This window comes from Bombus pascuorum, chromosome 6, assembly GCF_905332965.1.
Source record: "Bombus pascuorum chromosome 6, iyBomPasc1.1, whole genome shotgun sequence".
Taxonomy (NCBI): domain Eukaryota; kingdom Metazoa; phylum Arthropoda; class Insecta; order Hymenoptera; family Apidae; genus Bombus; species Bombus pascuorum.
The window spans coordinates 11,823,666-11,846,546 of NC_083493.1; the positions used below are offsets into that span (position 1 = coordinate 11,823,666).

General features: G+C 42.8%; 1 protein-coding gene across 1 annotated transcript in view; it reads right to left on the minus strand.

Moving 5' to 3' along the window:
• Positions 1-22,881, minus strand: part of LOC132908396 (protein Fe65 homolog) — a 144,516-nt gene that overhangs the window by 50,279 nt on the left and 71,356 nt on the right. Inside the window, exon 4 of the mRNA XM_060962386.1 lies at positions 11,713-12,031. Within this exon, the coding sequence (XP_060818369.1) occupies positions 11,713-12,031 (319 nt within the window). The remainder of the gene's footprint in view (positions 1-11,712; positions 12,032-22,881) is intronic.

The following is a 22,881-nucleotide window of genomic DNA, read 5'->3' on the forward strand; positions in this document are numbered from 1 at the left end:
CGACGCGTATTCTTCGGCCGAAGAATAGCGGATTTAGACGCCTCGCTGAATCCCGTACTATTCGAACGATTTCTCTCGCTGTAATTTACGTTTTCGTTTTCCTCGAGAAAATTCTCTCCATTTAACGTTATTGGATATTTTAGCAGTATTTGGACGTCGAGGATCGGTTAATTCTAGAAATCCAATTTCTAAGTTAATTTTTTAACTTAACAGGCGATTGATATTTTCAGTTCCTCCGTATCGAATTTTCATTTAGCGTTGTTGGTTAATTTGGGTATAAAGCGAAATTTGGACTGCAACGATTTGACAGTTTTGCAGCATAAATTTTTGGGTTAATTTTTTGATAGCAATTCGTTACTTTATTTCCCTGCTTTCTACCTCGTGTTTAATCTTCACACTTTAGAAGTAACAGATTTACCGAGTTTAGAACCTAAATAGGTTTATTTTCTGTCTATAAATCGTACTTTTACGTTTCTCGTTCTTAATTTTTATTTAATCACGTGTTCCATATTTCTAAAATAAATGGAACATGTATGTGGTCGTTGATGACTCATTTTAGAACTCGAATTTTAGGTCAACTTTCGGGCTATGATGTATTTGTTGCGCATCTATTTCTATGCTTTCATTTCTCACGTCATTTGATCATTAACATTCTGAGAATAACATCAATTTGAATATCGATGTTCTCGTTATTCTACTAAATGTGAGACGAGAAAAGTACATTTCTTCCAAAAAACGAACTAAATACAGGGAACGATAACATCTATATTTATTTAAAGCGTCGTTTCATGAATTTCAGAATTCTTACAAATATATATAATAATACACTTTAACGTTTAGTAGTATCCAAATTTCTTTATTACAGATCAATTTTATCCATAATTATCTTACACGAAATATTTGGTTTCTTATATCTAACACTTTCCTCAAACCTCATCAATTACGCAAACCATGTCTTCGTCGTAAAAAGAAAAAAGGCGATCTCATTTAATCCGTACTAAGTAATGGAAAAACCATCCCGGTGTGTTGCTTTAAATAATTATCGCGGCGGAGTATCGATCTTCCCTTAGAAATTTTGAGACCGACAGACGTAATATAGGTTCTTCCTCGTAGCTGGGAATCGAAACTTTTCATAGTGATACAGCCTCGTTTTCATCAGTCGCAGGGGAACATCGAGATCCCGTTACACGATACGCTTTCATTTTCTTTTCCCTTTTTTTCCCTCTTTCTTTCTCTTCTCGATGCCGTGAGTCGTTGAACGCGCGACGTCGAGATTAAATCTGATTGGAAAAACATCTCGCGATCGAAACGCATTGGCATCTCACGCGGCTGCTTTGAAGATCGGTATTGGTATCAAAAACGACGTCGTGTATTCTGTACGCCGTGTGACGTATTTATCTCCGTGGGCGTGGAATCGATATACATTTATAGTTGGGTGTCGCGCTATTGTAAGATGGCCAGGTATGACGTATAAAGCAAGTTGCAAAAGCCGTTGAAGAGGATCTATCGTAACACGACACATTTACGCCGGGGAACTGCATCAAACGCGCCGCAATACGGTGTTCCGCAATGCAGCGTTGCTAGACGAGAAAGAGAGCAATTTCTCTGGCGTATTATAATATGAATCGAGCGTACCGAACGTTTCTAGAAACCATTGCCCTATCTGACCTCGATTTCGAGTAACTGCTATTTCCATGTTTCCGGAAATCCACCTTCTCTGTTCTCGTAATAAAATCCTCGGTGGAACGGCAAACGTCAGAACGTCCGACTATTAAACGTGTCGATCCACTTACAGATTTTCAGCGATGTCTGTTTTTGACGTAGGAAAACAAAGACTGAATTCTTTTAGTCTACTTTTAATATTATGGATATCCCATTCAATTTATCGTTGAAAACGTATTTCACAAACTCAGTACAGACAAATCGGAGAGGGATGCCTATGAAACGCGGATAAACGCGGAACAGCCCCGTCGCTCGATTTGATTTAAGAGCATCAAAATGATCCGGATTCGGTTTCCTCGGGGCGCGAGGAGATAAAAAAAAAAAAGGAATATGCCGTTGACCGAGTTCAATTTCATCGTAGTTAAACGAATCGGGTCGAAAGGGACTAAGAGGAGGGGGAGAGAGGTATCAATGTCCTGAACAGAGAAATAATCCAATTACGTCTATGGCAGATAATCGATAAGCCGCAATAAAACTTCGATCGGGGGATAGTCGTGAAAGTTTTATCGGCGAGGAAAACGCGGTCGACGAGAAACCGCGTCGCTCGAATGTAGCCGCGTATGCGCGGTCTGTGGATGCATTCGTTGCATTATTTAAGCGTTTGGAATTATAGTTGACCAAGCTCGGCCCACTAGCAAGCGTCCACGAGTATACTACTCGTCCCTGACAACGTGGTCCACTGTATACTCGATATTACCACCGCACCGGTACGAGAACAATGTGTCGTTTACCTTTTGCCGGTGCCTCCCTATTGTACCTTGTAGCTGTTTCTTCGTTAGACGTTGTTGAAACGTTTGTGTTTCACGGTAGTTGTACGGTACTCGCGATGCCTATTCTCATTAACGAGGTTCCTCAAGTTCCGTGGCCGACTATGTACTGACCGGCTCTACTTGCGCTACTAGGAGTTCATTAGCAAACACTCGCAGGTTAAACTTGGGTGCCTTGGAACTGCCAGATTACATCGAACTGTCGTGCTTTGATTCCTATATGTTGAACGTGTTGTCGCAAAATCCGTATTGCTCGATCTTCCCATTATCTTTATCTTCAAGGTGGGCGATTTCGATTCTTTCCGTATCCGTTCGAAGGGTAGCTAGGGTCAAAGCGAACATACGAAATCTAGGATCGGATCAAAGAACGATAGAATAATACGCGTGACCTCGGTTCGGAGGAAAATCAGAGGATACACGGAGGTATATAGAAGCGGGATTATGCGTTGATATCAATTGGAAATCTTGAACGAGGGATGTCCCGGTTTATGTCAACCCTCTGTTTCATCGTGTTCTTTATACGACGCGTGATCGACGATAATGTCGCGGCTCGAAATTCCCCGTGAACGATTGGTAGAAATAAGGAAAGCAAGACTATGTTGCAGGTAACGACGTTAAGGGATTACAGGGGCGCGAGGACGCCTGCCAGCCTATCATAAATTTTCACATCGTATATGGGGAGCGTGAGACGTGACGGGCTTGAAGATACAGTGACGACTGCGCGGAATGCATACGATATCACTCGTCTGCCACCGATTCGATTTCATTTCAAGGTCAAGCAATGTTCAGCTCCCAGGTGAAAATATTCAAAGCCAAGAGAAGAGAAAAGCAGAGAGGAATTTTCGTAATCTGCTTCAAGAGACAGAGAATACGGGCCTGGGGATATATCGCGTGAGAGATGTCAGGGTTAGTCCCTAATAAGTTTCAAATTATAAAAATGCTTGACCATAGTCGTTGAGTCATAATTTTTAGACTCTATCTAATTATATTTCTATTTTGGTGTCGAAATCCTCCTTTTCCCATTACTCCAAATATGCTGTAATAAAGTTGTTCTACCAAATAAATGTTTAATCTGGATCGAAAGTATCAGTTTTCAATGTAAATTACAACGTGTCGAGAAAACGTTCGTTTTCTGTCAGTCCTCCTGCATCGAGTTCGAGCAAGACGATCCTGGCGAAAGACGCGGAGCGTCAGAGAGTGCGGACCCTCTGTTCGGTGATCCTGACGGAGGTTGCGGTTGCGAGGGTGGCAACGAAGGAAACTAAAGGCGAACGCTTCGAGGGAATGAGTCGCGGCTAGGCGGGGTGCAGGCTCTAAAGAAAAGCTGCCCTAACAAAGGCGCCTTATTTCACGCCCAATGTATCCCGCCTCAGACACGATCGTTAAGATACCTATCCTAGCGAGGTGCGAGTTCCGCCACTTTTAGCCTCTTCCACGATACCTTCGTTCCCTCCTCTCTCCTTCGTCTTCCGACCCTCTCTTCTTTCTCTCTTTTTTTTTTTCACAGAACCCTTGGAAATGGTTCGTTCTTTCTCACGGGTGTGTGCGTTTCGGCTTCGAGTGCTCCGGAGGGTGTTGTCGAGGTGACTTACAACGCTCCCTGAACGCTGGCGCGTGAATTACCCGAAAACTTTTTCCCATCTTTCCTACTTTCTCCTCTTTTTATTAAGTACAGTAGACGTTACGCTGTTTCGAAGTCGATGTAAAATAGAACTAATAATATCGTATCCGCGGAGGCTTTTCATCTGCCATGGATGTATCGTCAGAGCAATATCAGAAATATAGGTACATGTACGATATGGTTCTATGAAAATTTTAGGACTACAACTTCGTTATTTAATTATATACAAAAAATAAGAAAGAATTGAAATATACTGAACAGAAATCGAAGAGATGATAGAGGATGATTTTTATTACGATTAAACTCACTAATAAAGTAAATCTTTGACGTTGTGTCACACGTTGAGTTACGCGATACTTCTTTTTAGTTTTTGTAGTATGAATGATATCTACGAAACCGATAGAGGAAACTTATAGCTAAGAGTACTTTTTGTCTCTCTCTTTTCCGTCTGTGCCAGTATTATAGAGGATGACCCGCAATTCACAGGGTAGTTCGAATAGCGACCGTCGTCGTTTCTTACGGGTTTACGCTTCCTGAATGGGTCAGATCTGCGAGGGAATTTTATCAGGATACAGGGATATGCCCATTACGAGACACCGCTTTGTACGCTAGGTCGCGATTATGCGCGCATATTCAACCCTGACGCGTGTGTCTGTCGTTGAAAAGCTTGCACGTATCGCGACACATGCTCACCGCCGCACAATAACCGGGCGATAATAAAAATGAAAAGGTGCAGGATCCTGGCGTACGTTAACTCGATAGCCTCGCTATGGCTCGAAACCGGCAAAAAGTACGAAAGACACGAATGCATCGTGGTATAGGTGATTTTTTCTCATTATTATGAGGATCATTCGAATTACATAGAAAAAGTGGAAGTTCTTTTACATTCACGGCTAGAGGAATATGAAGTAAAGACATAATTGTCGAAATATTTTGTAAATATTCTATGTGTACCACTGGAAAATACTGGGATAGTTGTTGTATGTGGTTAAGCACGAAAAAATATTATGTAATAAAGGAAAATAATACAAAAATATTTGGGTGTCCCGTATGTAAGAAATATATGAAAATTACCTAAAAACTGCATGTAATTGGAAGTTCTGAATCTAAACAATTACTTGTTGTAACAATTGTTTCGAGCGGTGTATATGAAATATTGGAGTTTTGCTAAGAATGAAAGACGTTTTAAGATGTTTGGGCGAAAGTCTTCCATCATCCCTATATTTCCTGCGTATCAATCCTACGTAATCCCTGACCTACCCTTTAAAAGCAGAAGCCTAGGCAGTCTACTGACAAATCCACTAACAGGCCCCTAATGGAACGCTCTTTTCCTTCTTTTTTTGTCCTTTTTTTCCCACAGCACCACAAAGAACATCGATAACGAGATATTCGCGTAATAGCTCGACGAATAATGCCCCGAAGAAGGGAACAACGATAAAAATTCAATTATCACTAGGGAACTGTTGGGCCACGGATGTTTTACATCGCGCGGCTACTCGACGGTAATCGGTCCATTTGCCTGAGTACTTGGTCTACCGGTATGGCGATGAGATGATTGGCCAAAAAAGCGAGAGCAAAATGATGCATAATAACGGCGAACAGGCGTAAGTGAATACGAACGGCGATGCTGATGGCTTCCTGGAGGGAAGACGGCCCTTCAACCCCGATGGAGATTGATGCGGATTGCATTAATCTACCTCTGTCTGGCCTGTCCTTACTACTACAACCGCCAGGGACTTGCATCAGTTACTAGTTCTATGACCAAGCCAGTTTTCACCAGACGAAGAATAATGCGGATATATTAAGCGCGCCGGATGGCCGGCGTTCTCGTCCTTCTCTAGCCTCTGCTATGCTTTCGGAAAATATATAATCTAGACTGTGGATCGTGCACGTCCAGCTTGGTGCCTCTGCTCCGACCGCGCTCTATCGGCCCTTCCTTCCGTTCGGTAGCAAATTTCCGCTCTCTGGCGGCACGTCAACGTTGAAACGCGATTTGTTCGCTTTCGAGCGCGTCGAATTTCACGGATCTCTCTCTATCTCTTCCTCTTCTACTTTCTTTTATTCCTTCCTAGATTTTGTCTTCTTTTAAAGAGAAAATAGGGGCTCGTTGAAGAGAATCTTTTCAAGAAGAAATTCGCAAGACGAATGGCAGAGACAAACGCCGTTAATTGATAACGTTGGCTTCTCTTAAGTCGTTCCTTTGATTTTTACTTTTGATCGTTTTAGCTCGTTTCACCGTGATACATGTTACTTTCTAGTTTCCTGGTAGACACTCAGATTTTCTCAACTTTCGTTCCCCTCGTCTTTATCTCGTCCTCTTTTGAATCGAATCCTTTGAATACCTGCTTTTCCCTTTTGGTTTACCTTCTTTTGGTTTCAAAGAACCAGGAGACATCCTTCTGACGGAGGAGAACAGAAGCAGTTCGTTGCCTGTCACCTAACTTTCTCTCATCCCTCCCAGCGGCACCGTCGGAGTGGAACAAGGTTAAGGGTTGTAGGCGGAGATTCGACAGAAGTATGAGAGATAGTGGCAAGTACAAGCAAAGTTTGTCGCAAGTTTAGATGAAGTTCAATCTCTGAGCTAGGCGGTCGTTGCAGCTCTCTACTCATCCGTCCAACGACCCCTTTTTTCGCAGGCTTATCGTCTAATATCCCACCTCGAGGGCCGGAGGTTGGAACGAAATATCAGGACATTTCGCGTCCAGTCCCATCACCGTCCAGCTTCGCTTCCTCTGTTCTGCTGAGAGTTCGTCCAGTTCGCGCTCGTTCTTCTCTCGCCTTTGACAAAGCGACCGACCCTCGAAATTGCACCGACTCTTCTCCAAGCCATTTTTGCCAGCCGAATGTTACCAGATACCGTCTGAACACCGGATACGGTGACGAACTTTTCATCGTAGAACTTCTGCAATCACGATGGCCATTGGGTTTTCCTCTTAAAGTTTGGCATAAGCGAAGATCGATGCAATATCTTGGCGATCTTGCAGTGGTGATGATGCAAGACTGAGCAGGATTGCATTTTTAACTTTATGCAGCTGAATGTGCGCCTCAGTGGCGGCATTCGAAATTTCTCTTCAAACTATAAACTGTTTGTTGCTTCGGCTAATTGGTAGTACCATCGAAGAAAATGTGGCAATCGCAAAGTTAATGACGCAATGTACATGAGTGTAATGTTATGCATGCGTTCTCCGACGAACAGAAAATGTTGCGAAGACAGTAGCTACATCGCGTGTATTTCGTTTTTTAGTGAATCAGCCAATTCAGCTCTCCGCTCTTATGTTTCATTTCGTAGAAAGATAGTTCGTCAGGTGAAGAACTAAAGTGGAATCTTCAGTTTCAAGAAGTTTCGAACAGCCGATTCTGAAAGTCTCTAGACAATCGAATCTACATTTCGAACATTCGATTCCGGAAGATTCCAAATATCCAATTCTGGAAAGCTCCAATTGGCCACGATGACTTCTAGAATAGCTTCTTCGCTAACAGTTCAAACTTTCCCTATCCATTATAGAAGATCAACTAGGAAAATCGAGGCCCTATGATATTAGGGAGGTCGCTTAAATTTGGGGGAAAGGCAGTTGGGCAACTTATCGTGTAACTTTCATCGTCTGCCATGTAATACTACTGTATCCAACCAATGAACTTATCACATTCGTACAACGTTCTCTTCGTTTCGACTTTAGTATCTGTCTACCATAATTTCTCGTAAAGAAGAACGTAAATCGTTCATCGTATCTGAAGCCTAACTATCGGAGCAGAGTTACTATAGGCAGAACGCGTAAATGAATTGGAGCGATCCCAAGTTTGAACGATGTTCCATGCGACGTAAACGAAGTTATCCGGGAAGGTTGCGGGAAAAGATTTCGCGAACGGCAATTACCGCGGACGGTTGTCGAATAATCAAGCACGTTATTAGGTTACCGATTTTCCGGCGACGCGATGGTGACATAGCCACCTCGGATGCATGAAATTATACGAGCACGTCAAGCGCCTAACAACGTAACACTGCGTACGTTTCAGGCGCATCAACGCAAACGAAGTTAACGTTACACCCACGATGAAAGCGGGTCGGCCTGCAGGCAGGGAAATTCGCTTTTCCACTTTGCTTCGACCGTAAAATTCGATCAGTTGCGACGGATTGTCATTCGCCGATAGCTTCATTACCTTACTATGCGTCGGACCTGGCGACAGGCGTCGATTCCAACCGTTGAAACGTCCGAAGTGTTTGTTTATGTAGTTTGCGAGCATTCAGATGCATCAGTGCGAGACTTTATAACCATTTACCTCGTAGCAGCATCGACAGTCGCGATTCAATTCATCGACAGTTGTGATTATGAGGATTTCTTTCTCCTTTTAGCTTGGAGATTTCATTCGCTGATATTTTTCCTTCTTCGATGTGACAGTATATTTCAAATCGGTATCCTAAAATATCGATGGCGAGTGAAGAACGGTTTTCTTTTTTTCCATTCGTATTCAGAATTCACGATTAATGGGGGAAGGGTGATCGTCTTCGTGGAAGGAACACGGCATCAAAATACCAGGGACGATTAAGAATCTCCTTTGGTCGATCGCCTATTGAATCCCTTCATCGTAGAACTTTTTAATTGCTTGAACTGGATGCTTCAAAGTTCGATGTCACGGTGGCGTTCCCTCTAGTCTGTTTCCTGGGTTTGCGGCCATTTAACCAAGCCAACGGAACGATGGACTGAATTTAGGCAGCTTGAAGGGAAGACAAAGGAGAAAGAAGAGGTAATGAAGGGTGGTACAGGAGGAAGTCGTCGGGACGAGCAAGAAGAAGCCACCTTTCACGACGGAACAAGAAGTATGCGGCCTCTGCCAGACGCCAGGCGTTTCCTTAATTGCATTTTTATGTTTGTCCGGATTTCCGAGCAGCGAAAAGAAGACGAGGGTCAAAGGTACAGAAAAAGGAAAGGAGTAGACCGAACAAAATGAAATGGCGAAAAAGGAGTAGTAGTTCATTAAAATACGTGTTGATTGAACGCGTCGAAACCTGGTGCAGCTAGAGTGTGTGTGTGTGTGTTCACAGCAGCTACGATTCTTTTTCTGTCTCATTAAACTTCGTTTCAGATAATTATTCTTTGGGAATGAACGAGTTCTTGGATGACCAAGTCACCAACTCATCGACTGGTAAATTCTAACCTCGTCCTTTTCTTTAAAATTTCAGATAGAAAGAACGTATAATTATAGTTTTCATTTTGTAGTTAAGGATAATGTACAATTGGTTTTCACGTTTTTAACTCGGATCCTAAAGAATCCATAAGATGTTGAAAGACGAGGCAATAGTAAGAGAGAGTTGTTAGATAACCAACGGTTTAACATGCTTAAGCCATGTGACAACTTACTTATCAACTCCAAAGACTACCCTTTTAACGTCTGTCTTTTTTAAATATTAATACGATGTGTAAGTTTCTCGACAGCTTTCCAACGAAATATCTTTCTCACGATAGAACACAATTTTCGATCGTTTATTGTGGATGAATCGTGGCGGCAAACTCGTCGGCGATCGTGAAAAGCGATGACGAAACCGGAGGAACGTCTCCAATCTAATTCTGAAATCGACGAAAAGGAGCCGCGATCGAGTTCACGGAGACCTCGTTTGCGAGATTAACGAGTCGGGACGAGACTTGGGGTAATTCCAAACATCGCCGACAAAAGGTCCTCGAGACGAAAGGACTTAACAGCTGGGCGAGAACCGGAGTGTCGAACGAAGGAGACGCGGAGAATTCCAGGCCGTTGAACAATCGCGAATACGGGAGGGCCGGTGTAACAGTCGCGTTCGAATAACTTGGAATGGTTTGACGAAGTTGCTCGTTCGATTCATCGGTGCTGTGTTCCCTTCTCTACAGTCCGGAAAAAGTCTTAATTTGCCATGATTTCAAAAGAATTCCGATCAAATTGGAAAAATAGACATCGAATTGATGAGAATCTCTTGTTTCATGGTTTTCATCGAAAGGAGAGAGGAAAAAAGAAAGAAAGAACAAAGAGGGAGAAACGACGGTTCCCTTTAAGGTGGTTCTCAACGTTTATCAGGGCTCGATAACAGCCGCGGAAGACAAAGGAGTTTCGATGAGAGTGTCGGAGCTGAACGAGGAGAAGTTTCAGTGATCGAACAAATACCTAGACCCTCCCTCTCGTGTAACAGTCGGGAATAAGTTCAAACTGGCTTGTACCATCGACTATACGTTCCTTCTGTCCGAGTCCTTTTCACGGATCCGGATTTATTGAAATTTTATGCGGTAGTCCGATGAGGTCCGACTCGGGACTTTTATCAACGATTCTGCCTGGCCGGATCTTATATTACCTAGGTACGACCACGAGGAACATTCTCAGCGAGTCGATTTCTCGATTTCGCTTCGAGAAGCCGATTTCTCGCTTATACGAAGCTTTCGGCAGCCGCCCGGGAATATTACGAATAAGGGAAACTCGGAGAGCCGTTGCGAACTTGCCACCCGTTTAAAAGCAGAAACGTAATGATATTCTGATGAAAATGGTGGATTTCTGTGACGACTAATATAAATCGCGGATTATATTATGGACGTTCTAGAGATCAGACTATCTGTTTCGTCAAATCGAGTATATTAGGGATTACGTTATCGATTTTATATATACATACAGTAGAACTTTAATTATACAAACTGATCGTAATACAAGCTGTTAAAACGATCGAATTTTTCGACGATACAATAACTTTATCTTCATATGATCGTTAAATATCAGAATTAAACAAAAATAAATACGTTGATATAAAAATGTAATATTACCTTTAGATTTATATTCTAAATTTTCTGAATCGAAATTACGATAATCGATCGTCTCTTTAACCGGTATTCGGATAGTTAGGATTTCCGATTTAAGACTATGAGAATGAAACTGAGAATAAATTATATTTCTCTTATTTTAAAATTCTATTCGTACATGCTATCAAGCTACCCTACATTTTCAAATGTTCTTTTACATTTATTTCTGGAATTACACACGTCTTTCTGAAGATATATTGGAATTAAATATATCTTCTGCATCACCTACTTTTAAGCTATTAGTATCTCTGTATCCACCTGATTGTTTTCTCCTTTTCAACTTTTATCAAAAAAGAGATTTGAGAGTAAACTGAGAGATATGTGAGAGACGTACTGGAAGTCATAATTTATATTATGGTAGTTTCGAGCTTGTAATTCATCGTTCAATTACTAAGGATGATAGAAATTTATTTGAAAGAACTAAGGTAGAATCTAAGGAAAGAACTTCCATTTACTACGTTTAAAGAAGTTATTAATTAAATGATGAGCCAAATGATAATTATACTTATTTTCGATCAAATGTTAAATTATAGCGTATTACGTTTTATAAAAACAGAAAGAAAACTTTCCCAAAGTGCGAAAAGATTTGATCTCGATGTTAGAGGGTTGAGCAATAGTTCTAAATTACATTTATCATGTTTAGCCCGTGTGGTCTCCTCATTTATGTCTATAACATTTTCGCGTGTATCTAAGAATTTAATCATAACCACGTTCTCCGTTTCATATATTATTCGCGAACGTGAATTCGTATTTAATGTCAACGAAACGAAATTAGCGAATCTCTACTCACCCTAGGTTATGGTTGTCGGTATTGTCCGGTGCGTCCTCTGTCACAGAATCCTGTGTGAGTGGACCTTGAGTAACGTCAACCCCCATGCTGCCTAGATCCAATGTGGCGTACGTTCTGCGGGCTTGCACCCTCGTACCACCGCCTCCGCCGCCACCGCCGCCGCCGCCAGTTACTTCACCGCTTCTGCCACCGTTTCCGACCAATTCCTGATACAATTCATCGTACAGAGAGCTGCCGTTCTCATTGCTGTTCAAAGCATCGTCCAGACGAGCTGGGTCCAAGTGATAGTTGGGATTCTCAAAGGAGAGAAGACCGTTTTCTGAAACATATTGAGAAAATTTTGTTTTAATTAAAATTCATTTAGTAACCTTGGTAGAATTGTTAGTTGCTTAAAGGCATACGCAGGGAAACGTTCATTGGAGTATTTGATCACTTCACAGTAGAAATTACGTATAGGAGACATCATAGCAAGTGGACACGACATATCGAGTTGTAAAACTCGTCGATGACTAACGTTTACAATTTTCGATGGCTACAATCACAACAAGTAATTTTAGAGAGATTTGAGAGTAAACTGAGAGATATGTGAGAGACGTACTGGAAGTCATAATTTATATTATGGCAGTTTCGAGCTTGTAATTCATCGTTCAATTACTAAGGATGATAGAAATTTATTTGAAAGAACTAAGGTAGAATCTAAGGAAAGAACTTCCATTTACTACGTTTAAAGAAGTTATTAATTAAATGATGAGCCAAATGATAATTATACTTATTTTCGATCAAATGTTAAATTACAGCGTATTACGTTTCATAAAAACAGAAAGAAAACTTTCCCAAAGTGCGACAAGATTTGATCTCGATGTTAGAGGGTTGAGCAATAGTTCTAAATTACATTTTTCAAAGGTCGCCCGACTGTTTCGTGAGTCTGTTTTTGCAGAACATGCGTCAAACCGGTAGGCGCGTGTTATTAGTCGTGACACAAGAGACTATCGGTAGATTAGAAACGGAGGTCAAAGATTAGTTTCACAAGAGCCTAAGATAGACGTAACCATTGAAAAAGAAGTATGTAAATTACTATTGCGTATATATAGAAACTAAAGCGTTTTAGTCGTCTGATAAGTTTGCGTTTGACGAAGATGTGATAAAAGCCCGGGTACGAATAACCAGACGGTCGATAGTTCTAGTTTTGGTGGCACTCGTAGAAAAGTGTGGTTGACGTTACGATAACGAAAGCGTCACGAATTGTTCGTGATATAAAAGGCGAACGAAAATAAATCAACGGAAGAAAAATTGAGAGATCGTTCGAGCGGTAAATAGGAAACGAAACGAAGGGTATGGCGGATCAATCGCGAAGAGACGACCTCGCGAGTTGAAATACGCTCGAGAATCCTCGAGAGGGAAGACCAAAAGTCTTCTTCTTGACGGTGTAAGAGGATTAAAAACATTGACCGATTGATCAGGTCTCGTATAGGCTGAAGGTTTGAAAGCGTAAAAAAGGAGTGAGTTTCAAGCTCGTAGTAACACAAAGAGAAAGAGAGAAAGAGAGAGAGAGAGAGAGAGAGAAAGGTGGAAAGAGAGACAGAGATATACCGATGATCATGATGACTACTATTTTAAACATGACATTCTATATTTAGCACGGTACGTTTACGCTACTCACTGATGCTCCTTAGCAAGACGACAGTAGCTAGAAGGACGTTGTACAGAAACCGGCATAACGCATCCATGCCAACGCGATGCCGGTCATATCGTTAAAAAAATCTCGCCGGTTAATCGTAAAACGTTGCGAGGAACCTCCATGTACTTATTGACAAACTATCGGGTATATACACGGTGTATAGACACGTTGGCTTATACACAGAGAACAGGCCCGAAGAATGTGTGTGTCTGGCTACGTGTACGTGTATGTATCTGGGTGTCTAAGACGAATCTCCTTGGCCTCCTTTGTCCCTTCCTTTCTTCCTTCCTTCCTTTCTTCTATCCTTGACACTCCTATCTCTTCTGCCGTCTACCTATCTCCTTCCTGTTCTCGGTATTGATTCAACCGCGAGCTTTAAGCTCTGTGCTTCGAGAGCCCGAGCTTCTTTCGGCCAAATCGACGCGGAGTTCGTGTTCGACCAGAGTCGTTTGTCAAAAAACGCGCCACCTTTTGTTAGTTGCATCACTTTCCATGGATTAAATCAAGAATCGTGTTATTATATTTGAAATAGCAACCGTAAACACGATAGAGGAAAACACTGACGAGATAAAAATATGAATGAAATTAATCGACCGGACATATGCACGATTACAAAGTGTTCGATCAAAGACAAGCTATTTTTAGTTCGCGAATTTCTGTACCATATGCTTTTTCCACGGGCCTGAGGAAACAATGGGGCCATCGACAGGAGAGATAATTAACCGATCGAATTACGCGAACGAAAGTTGCTTCTGCAACCCTTTGATGCTACCTCTTTCGGCTAATTCGACGTTTGTTACGACCCTCGCCGGTTTTCATCGACTGCAGCTATATTTCTGCCCGGAACAAGAGGGTAATCAGTTTTCTCGCGTTTCATCTATCTCTGACACACGAACGACCATGAATCATCCTTGTTCGCCGATTTTACGATCCGCCACGTTGAAAATTTCACGATCGACAGAGTAAAAAACGAGTTCGTTAATTTCCAGGTGCTCGACTTCATGATTATCCTGAATGTCCGATAAAAGTTGAACGACTCGAGGGGGAAGTTCAGATGAATCAGCGAATGGGCGGCATGGTTGGGGCGACAAATTGGCCATGTGGTCGCGTGCTCGTTACACGTGCCACGAAGTAGATACTCTAGTGTTTTGTTAACACCAATACATCTCGTTATTTTGAAAGCAGTTCGAAGGAACGACGAAACAAGCACAAAGAATGAGAGAGAGAGAGAGAGAGAGAGAGAGAGAGGAGGGGAGAGAAAGGGAGCATCAAAGTTTTAGGGGAAAAGGAACGGTTGGAAAGCGTTGGAAACCTGAAGGTTGATTTTACGGCACTGCCGTTAGCAAGAAAAGGCGAACATGGCTATAGCAAAAAGAGTGGATTCGTGGTAATTGTCCGCGATAGAAGAACGCTCGTTTAGATTCCATTAACTTCTTTTCGTGAATATTTTAGCTGTGCAATCGGCTTACGATCTTTGGACGGTTAATTATTTAAAGGTCGAATGACGGAAGGAAGCAAAAGGAGAGCGTGTAATTCGTAGGTAAGTCCGATGGAAATGTGTGAAAGATTTCGTTAATTCAGGAGGGACGTCGGATGACTCAGCAAGAGGGTGGATCGTTCGTGTACGATAAATTGGCTGGCGTCGCGATCATATTGCCGCATGTTCGTTATAGGTACGACCGAAGAAGTGCAGTTGCAGTTGCGAGTTGCAGCTGCAGCTTTTCCAACGGACTTCGTTATTTCACAGAGAAAAGTTTCCTCGAGGTGGTCGAAGAGCGAAAACTTTACACTTATGCCGTGCGTTTGTCGCTCTACTTTCACGGGCCAAAGAAAGAATGCAAGAAAAACAAGGAAGAAAGAGGACGATATCGTTCGAACGTGGCCAAATTCGTGGCATCGATTCGATGTTTGCAACGATCCGAGGTTGGTTAGGAGACCGCACTGCGGAGGAAAACGACACGCGGCGAACAAGAAAATAGCAAGCTTGTTCTCTTTCTTCTTCTCTCTCTTTCTCTCTCTCCCTTTCTGTTTGCAACTTTTTAAGTCACCATCGAAGTCAGCAAATTCCGCGGACGAACGAATACCGACACGAGGCCCCCGAATAGTGCATTTCGTTATTTCGACCCCGCAAGGGAGAAGAAGAACGAGGAACAGTCTACGGGAAGAAGTAACCGGAACGTAGGTCGTACGCGAGAGTTTGAAAGTTTGGACACGCTTTCGGCGTTAGAACCGGAAGCAAGGTGATGGAAAGAGTACGAGAAGGGCGTGGGAAGGCTGAACAAGGAGGACAAGGAATAAGGGAGGGAGAGAACTCCGTCACCGCCCCTCGATGAGTCACCCTATCGATTCCTCGGTCGAGTCTAGGTAAAGTCTAGGGGGTGAAGGGGCTCTTTACCACCAACGAGTACCTCTCCTCCGTTTTTTTCCCCTTTCTTTTTATCCCTTCTTCTTTTCTCTGGCCCCTTCACCTCTGCTCTTCTCGCGATCACCCTGTCTCTCTTTCTTTCTTCCTTCGTCGACGTCCTTACGTAAGTCCTTTCCACGGAATATTAACTTTCATGAGCGCGGAGCAACCTCCGCCCCACGAATTGCAAGGGTCACGTATCTCATAAGTACCGGAGGCGATTGACTATGTCCGTCGAGCATTCCTGGGACCGAGGATAGCCATTTTTTAACAGAGCGACGCAATGCAAACCAATTTTCCTGGAGGTCGATCGACGATAATTTGAATATCCAATGTCTCGATTGAAAGTCGACTTCCTCCTACAATTTTCTCAGACGGATTAATTCACCGGTTAGAGACGAAAGAAAAGAAAAGGGAAATGTATGCCGTGTTTGTTTCGTTTGTAACGGAGCAACAGAATAGCTCTTGCGCTGTATAATACGAAATAGCAGCAGAAAAATCCTTCGCGATCTACGTTCCATTCTTCTCGTTCACGGCTCACCGCGATAACATTCTTCACGGGCCGAGAAATAAAGTGATTCTCGACCCCATGTTAACCCTTTCATGGAATTCAACGTTTATTCGAGCCCGGCCTTGCGATTACGCTCTGGGCCGGCTGCCGATGCTGCCCGCTTCTTTCACAGCCCTTTCTGGTTTTTTCCCTTACCCCCATAACAATAGAGTTACGGTCTTAAATGTTTCTCGCACGAGAGACTATAGAGAATGGGGTGCGAAGAACCAAGCACCGTGTCTCGTTACGGCGAAAAAAGGCCGAGGCAATTTCAAAACCCATCGTTAACTTTTACAGCGCGCCGAAAATGTTGGCGGACCTACGAAAAGGTTAAGATTTTTTCAGGTAATGGCGTCTAACACTGTCTTCTCCCCTATCGTTGAATTTCTATTCGTCGCCTGTCCGAGATCCTCATAGCCGATCATCAAGTCGACGTCTCTTAAGCGATCGTTAAAAGACACATTCGAAAGGCAAATTTATTCGAGATTCCGATGCTTCCCTGTGAACGTAAGTACGTATATGGACGTGTAACGAGACGACGGAACGAAGTATCAAGATATTCGAGAGGGAAGATTGAATGCAAACGATGAAACAACTCGGAGAACTATTCACCGTATTTTTGCTACATTTCCATTGCTCGAAACGAAAGTCGATGAGAAGAAACGACAAGGATAATGTTAAAAAAAAAAAGAAAAAAAAAACGAGGACAAGAGCGGGAAAGAAAAAAAGCGACGAAAAGAATCAAAGAACAAGAGCATCCAGCCCTCCCTCTGCGCAACCACTCTTCTCGGTTCCCCCGTTCATTTTCGTCGAACAAGCTACGAACAATCTCGTTCGAGGGCAATTGGCCTTTCAGCCCTTTTTTCGCTCGACTCTCGCAATACCGTTTCCTGGGGATGTACGTAACTCTGCATGATTACGTAGATTGGCTTCACAGAAGGATGCTTATGCGTATTTTTTGTCCCCTCCCAGCAACGAATCGTCGACTATATCCCGACGATCGAATCACGTATACTGTATACTTTGGAAACAGTCGGCCCGTTGGCGCTTAGACGTCCTGGCGCCATTCACCTACGGCGCCGCACGCAACCCTTAAACACTATTAGCCGCGCCATGCCGCCTCCAACTAGTCTCTAACCCCGCCTGTTCTCGCCAACAACGTCGACCTCTTCCGTACGATCTTATCTGGCTTCTCGATACCGTTCAACGGTCACTCGGAGTGGACCAATAAAGTCTTCCGTTAGACTACAAAGTCATCGACGTGTTCTCGTTACTTCATCGAATATCTTGTTTCGATACTATAACCTTGGTTCAGGATGTTTCGCTGATGCACGTATGACCGCTAAAGAAAATTGATGCATTGCATGATATTATTACCGGATAATTGCGATCGATAGACGACGATAGTTCGACGTGCTTCGTACCGTGGCTCGTCAATGATTTACGTCGTGTGGGCCGTGGACTGGACAACGATATATCATTCTCGTACTACGTCCACGCGGCGCCTCGAATATCCTGGTAACTGTTTTTTAATAAAAGCAACACGATCGGTAAACCATCAAGCACATTCGACCTTTTGCAGTTTCGCGAGTGAAAATTTCGATCGTATCTCGTGTGACATGATCGGTAGTTCCAGTGATTAATAATAATACGTATAAAATGATGTCTTTACTAGAAATAACTTTATGACTGTCATTGGGGAAATAGACGTAGAATCGAAAATACGCCCTGTCGGATCACATACTGGTCGTTTTCACTCAGAAATATTAGCGTCAGTAACAATTCTTAACTCGTGTGAACTCTACTATGTTTGATAATACGTAAAAATGTCGGCAATAAGAAGATGCGTTTGATACTGAGCATTTTCACTTAAACGTTCCAGCATTGGTAACAATTCGTAAGTTTCATGAATTTGAATATTTAATAGCAATACGTATGAAATTCAGATGGGGGGGGGACATGTTCGTCTGATTAAGCACCGATTGTTTTCGCTTAAACGTACCAGCGGCAGTAGTGGTGGATACTAAATCCTTTGTTTAATACAATAAAACGTTTATTAACGATACGAATAAGATAGTATTTCCGCGGGAAACATTTGAATTTTCATCAACGAGAATAGGGAAGAAAAGTAGATGGGAGACGCGTTCGTGTCTGACCAGACACCGGTCGTTTTCACTTAACCATGCTAGCGCCAGTAAAAAGGGTCATGGGTCGGTAGTTAAAACCTTCCTGCTGGTTTATGGTTCGTGTAAAGTAGGGACGTTCAATGAATATGAATAAGTGACAGTCTAATTCGCAAAGTATACCTACACGCCGATGCCAGGCGTCTTTTTCAATTCGTCCTTTTGGCATCCGGTTTCAAACAGTCTACTACTTAATGCCCCAGACGGCTACTTTTCCCGATTGCTATTTGCCGATGCGTTAGCGCGCGATTTAATGAAGAGTAAATGCTCTCGACCCAAGGACGCTTTCATAGAATTTCTTTCAACTCACGGCTTTACTCTCCTCTCATCATTGGAAATGTATCATTTGCAATATTGGCGTTTGAAAAGCAGAAAATTATCAAATTTAATATCTTCTACGCGATAGTTTGAACGAGTCAACGTCGCAGCGTTATATTTCTGGTCATCGAACGTTTCGTGTGTCTCGTGAGTGACACAGCTTTCAAAAGAGTTATCGAATTTTAGCGATGGGAATTCGACGCAAAGAGCTCTGACGAAACGAATTTCTTCGTGACGATGACAGCTGCTTCGTCACACGTTCGACTCAGGGATGATCTGTAAAAATAGCCGTTCCCACGCTTAGTCGCTCGAAGAACGACGTAGCAAGGGGAAAAAGGCCACGGGTTGATACGTATACGTAGGTACGTGGTATGCGACCACGTCTGTACAGGCAGTGCTAAAAACGGCAACAAAACAGAAGTGACTGAGTCTGGCACCAAGCCATACGTCGCGATAACGCTGACTCGAGTTATCGATCTAATCGTAAGTGGTTCTACTGTCTCGCGTGTGTGTTACTGCAGAATTCCGCGTGCGAGTAATTGCGATCGACCAGTAGTTCGACGTAGAATTGAGATTACTCGATTGGAATGCCCGGTGACAGGCAATAATTTCGTGTCAGGTCAAGGAAGAACGTGTGCAGCGAAGATTTTCGGTGTTTCTGACGTGTTTTCATAGGGTGAAAATAACCGTCTCATGGACTAACGCATCGTAGAAAATATTAGGTCGGTATATGTAAAGTGTTGCCTTTGAAAATATAAAATTACGCCGATACGTAGCTTGTTTAAAACGTAAAATATTTGATTAAAGTAATCTCTGGGTAATTCAACGCGTTTTTTTTCAATATACTTAGACCTTCGCAAATAAATTTATGTTTCTAATTATACACGGGTCCGCTTTTTTCAAATTTAAGCTCATAAGAAAATTATCCTCAGATTTTTGTTACGAATCTTCGTAACATTCGATGTATATGATTTGCAACAGATATCTTCATTTTCGGTACGGTTAATCGACAATATTATATAATATTTCATAGATGGTATCACGTATTTCGTAGAATGTAAACTTCAGAAAAACATTTCGCACGTGGCAATTTAATAAATAGCTCGTATTGTTTCCATCAGACGATCATTCATATCTTCGTATCTTCGTCGTTTTATGAAAATTTCCGGAAGCAATCCTTAACTTTATACAGCTGCAGAGAATTTTTTATCCTCCGTCGAGATGAATCCTTAGAGAGAAGGGTACTGCTTCTTAAGGATTCCGGCTGATCGCTATTAAGACGAATTATGCAAATCTATGCGAACGTCAGAGCAAAGTGTGGCTGCGTTTCAACGTAAGTCAGAAATCCAAGTTTGCCTGTCTTCGTATTCTCCGAGCACGAAGGGAGAAAAGAGCGAGAGGAGAGACATTCTAGAAACTAAGACAGAGAGATAATCTAATTTGACTGCGTCTTCTGGTCTGCTTCGTTCGTCAACCGCCATCTTGAAACCGTTCGATGTACCCGTTGGATGCGAATCGATATTTCAAGGACGAGCTGTCGTACGCAAAGTACTTAACGACGATCTACCGTAGTTGGCGGACAGAGAGAAAGATCGAATTCGTATTAAAAAAACATCGAAGGAGGAAGAGAAGAAGATCAGCAGGATACGATGGAATAAAGAATATCGAGTAAACGTTTTGTAGGTCCTATTTACCTTTCCCGTTGAATAATTTAACTCGTGTCCTCCTTGATACCAGCAATACTCTGGAGGACAATAATTTCCAGTTGCACGTAGTGATAAAGTATGAATTACGGCGCAAGGAAGAAAACTATTCGTCACTTTGTATTCTTTTTATTTATGGATCTTCGGTGAAGGATCGGTTGACTCGAAAACGGCGCTACGCGGCACGAAAGTTAAGCGAATTCGTCTAATTACAAGATAGTCTGGAAAGTTCGAAAGGTTGTGCTAGTTATCAGAAACCGTTATACATGTCGTCGGCGAGACAGAAGCTGTCTGAGAAGCGCGAGTCGCGAATCTGTATATTCTGAAACACACAGAGATGCGGTACGTACAGACGAGAGGAATACAATTGCAGGGCGACGACTTTGAGTGTGCGCCATCACACGAACGAGGTTGGGGTTCGTCCTCGTTAGATTCGCATTTAGATTAAACTCGGTGCCGCGGTAATAACCTAAGTTTGGTCATCATTTTTTCCTCCTCCGGCGGCACGATCGCACTCGAGCAACTCCTCTTGGTAATTCCAGGCGGCCCGATTTCGGGCAACGAGCGTTGCCAACTTCTGGATATTCGGTTAGAAAGTATGTCGAAGATTTCCCTCAGGGAATCATATGGCGACGATCAACGTGTTTCCAACGCGATTTGTCGTATAAACGTCCACATCTTTCGAACGAGAATCTTCGTTCGGTCGGTGAAATGAAAATTCGACGAATTAGAAGAGGATTACGGATGATGGAGACCGATAAATCCCGAGCATGATGCAATTTTAACGCGTTCCAAGAGGGAGATTGCGTGCTCGCACCACGATCTAGGAGCTTTATCGCGCTTTGCGGACGCGCTCTCCATTTCGGATCGTGCTCGGTTCACGGGGAATCGTGTTGGCATATGTACTTAAGCGGCATGAGACCGAGCCATTTCGTACGAGCGGCAAAGCCGCCAGCTAGATATTTCTGCCCGTACTTTCGATCGACCATTTTTCACCTAAGATCCCAACGCGCCATAAATCAACTCCCCTTTAACCTTTTATGTACCGAAATCCTGCAGTACTTTCCCTTGTCGTCTATTAAGCTCTGCGCTTGTACGACTATCTGCATTTTTAACGTAACGACTTTTAGTTTCGTTATTTGAGTAAGTAACGTGCTTCGCTAAGCTGAATGGAATTTTCACGACACTTTTTTGCTGAAACGTGATTTAGCGCGAGATTACAGCCTGACAACTTACCGCTGCTAATAAATACCATTGCATAACGGTAAAAAGCCTGTTAATGAAACGAAGGAAATTTTACAAATAAATTCTACAAACTGTACAAATTATTCGATTATCGTATTTGAGGAAAAACTGTAATATCGTAAAAGAGAAGTTTATAATCCGTAATTCGTAATTTGCTGATATTATTTGCCGGTGAATAATCGTGCAAGTGGACCCTCGTCCTATCTACTATTCACGACAGAAATATTTATCAAAAAATTTAACGTTCGTATTTCATACGAAAAGTGACTAACGTCACGAAAAGAAGGGGGTTTTGACTTCAGCGATACACGAGTTGGCCTTGTCTGGTTTCTCACGTGCCTTAACCCCTTAATGTCCATCGAGCAGCACGTACACGTCATACAAGCGGCTTAGATACATCTTTAAAGCGCGCCCGTAAAACCGATATTGCGCCGGTTTCTGGTGAAATTTTTACCAAGGAAGGAACCGTCATGCTGACATCCGTTTACCGTTTCCGCGCAATGGCATCTCGACTAATCCTTTTAACTACACAGGCAACCGACTTTCTCCGTGGCGTTACGTTTAGTTTACGACATGCCGGTTTTATTGACTCCGCTCACCCTTCTTCTTAGATACCGGTTTATCGTACGTTTGATCTCCCGAGAATTTTCCGGTACGATCAATATTACGAAATAATTTCTGTCGTTCCAAAAGTGCGGCTCCCTCGAACGGCCGGTAAACCGCCCAACGACGCATTTGGTACACGTATCAGCCGTTTGTTTATGGCGCCTTTTCTTACGACGACGACAACGGCGATCCTATAGATTATGTAAAGAGAACGTAACAGACTCTAGAACCAGTGGATTACAGGATTATAGGGGAAACGCGGCTGGTACACCTCTTCGACGAAGAAACTATCCCGGATTACAGCTGGGCGAGACGGGGCTTTGATTATCTCGTACACGCTACCTTAACACTGTTGCATTACGTATTAAACGAGAAGCGTTGCAATGTTCGGACAGTCCTGTTGCGCGTACAGACGATACAATCGTAATTCGATTGTTCAACTGAGTAAGTAGCGATAACACTGTTGGAACCACGATGCTCTC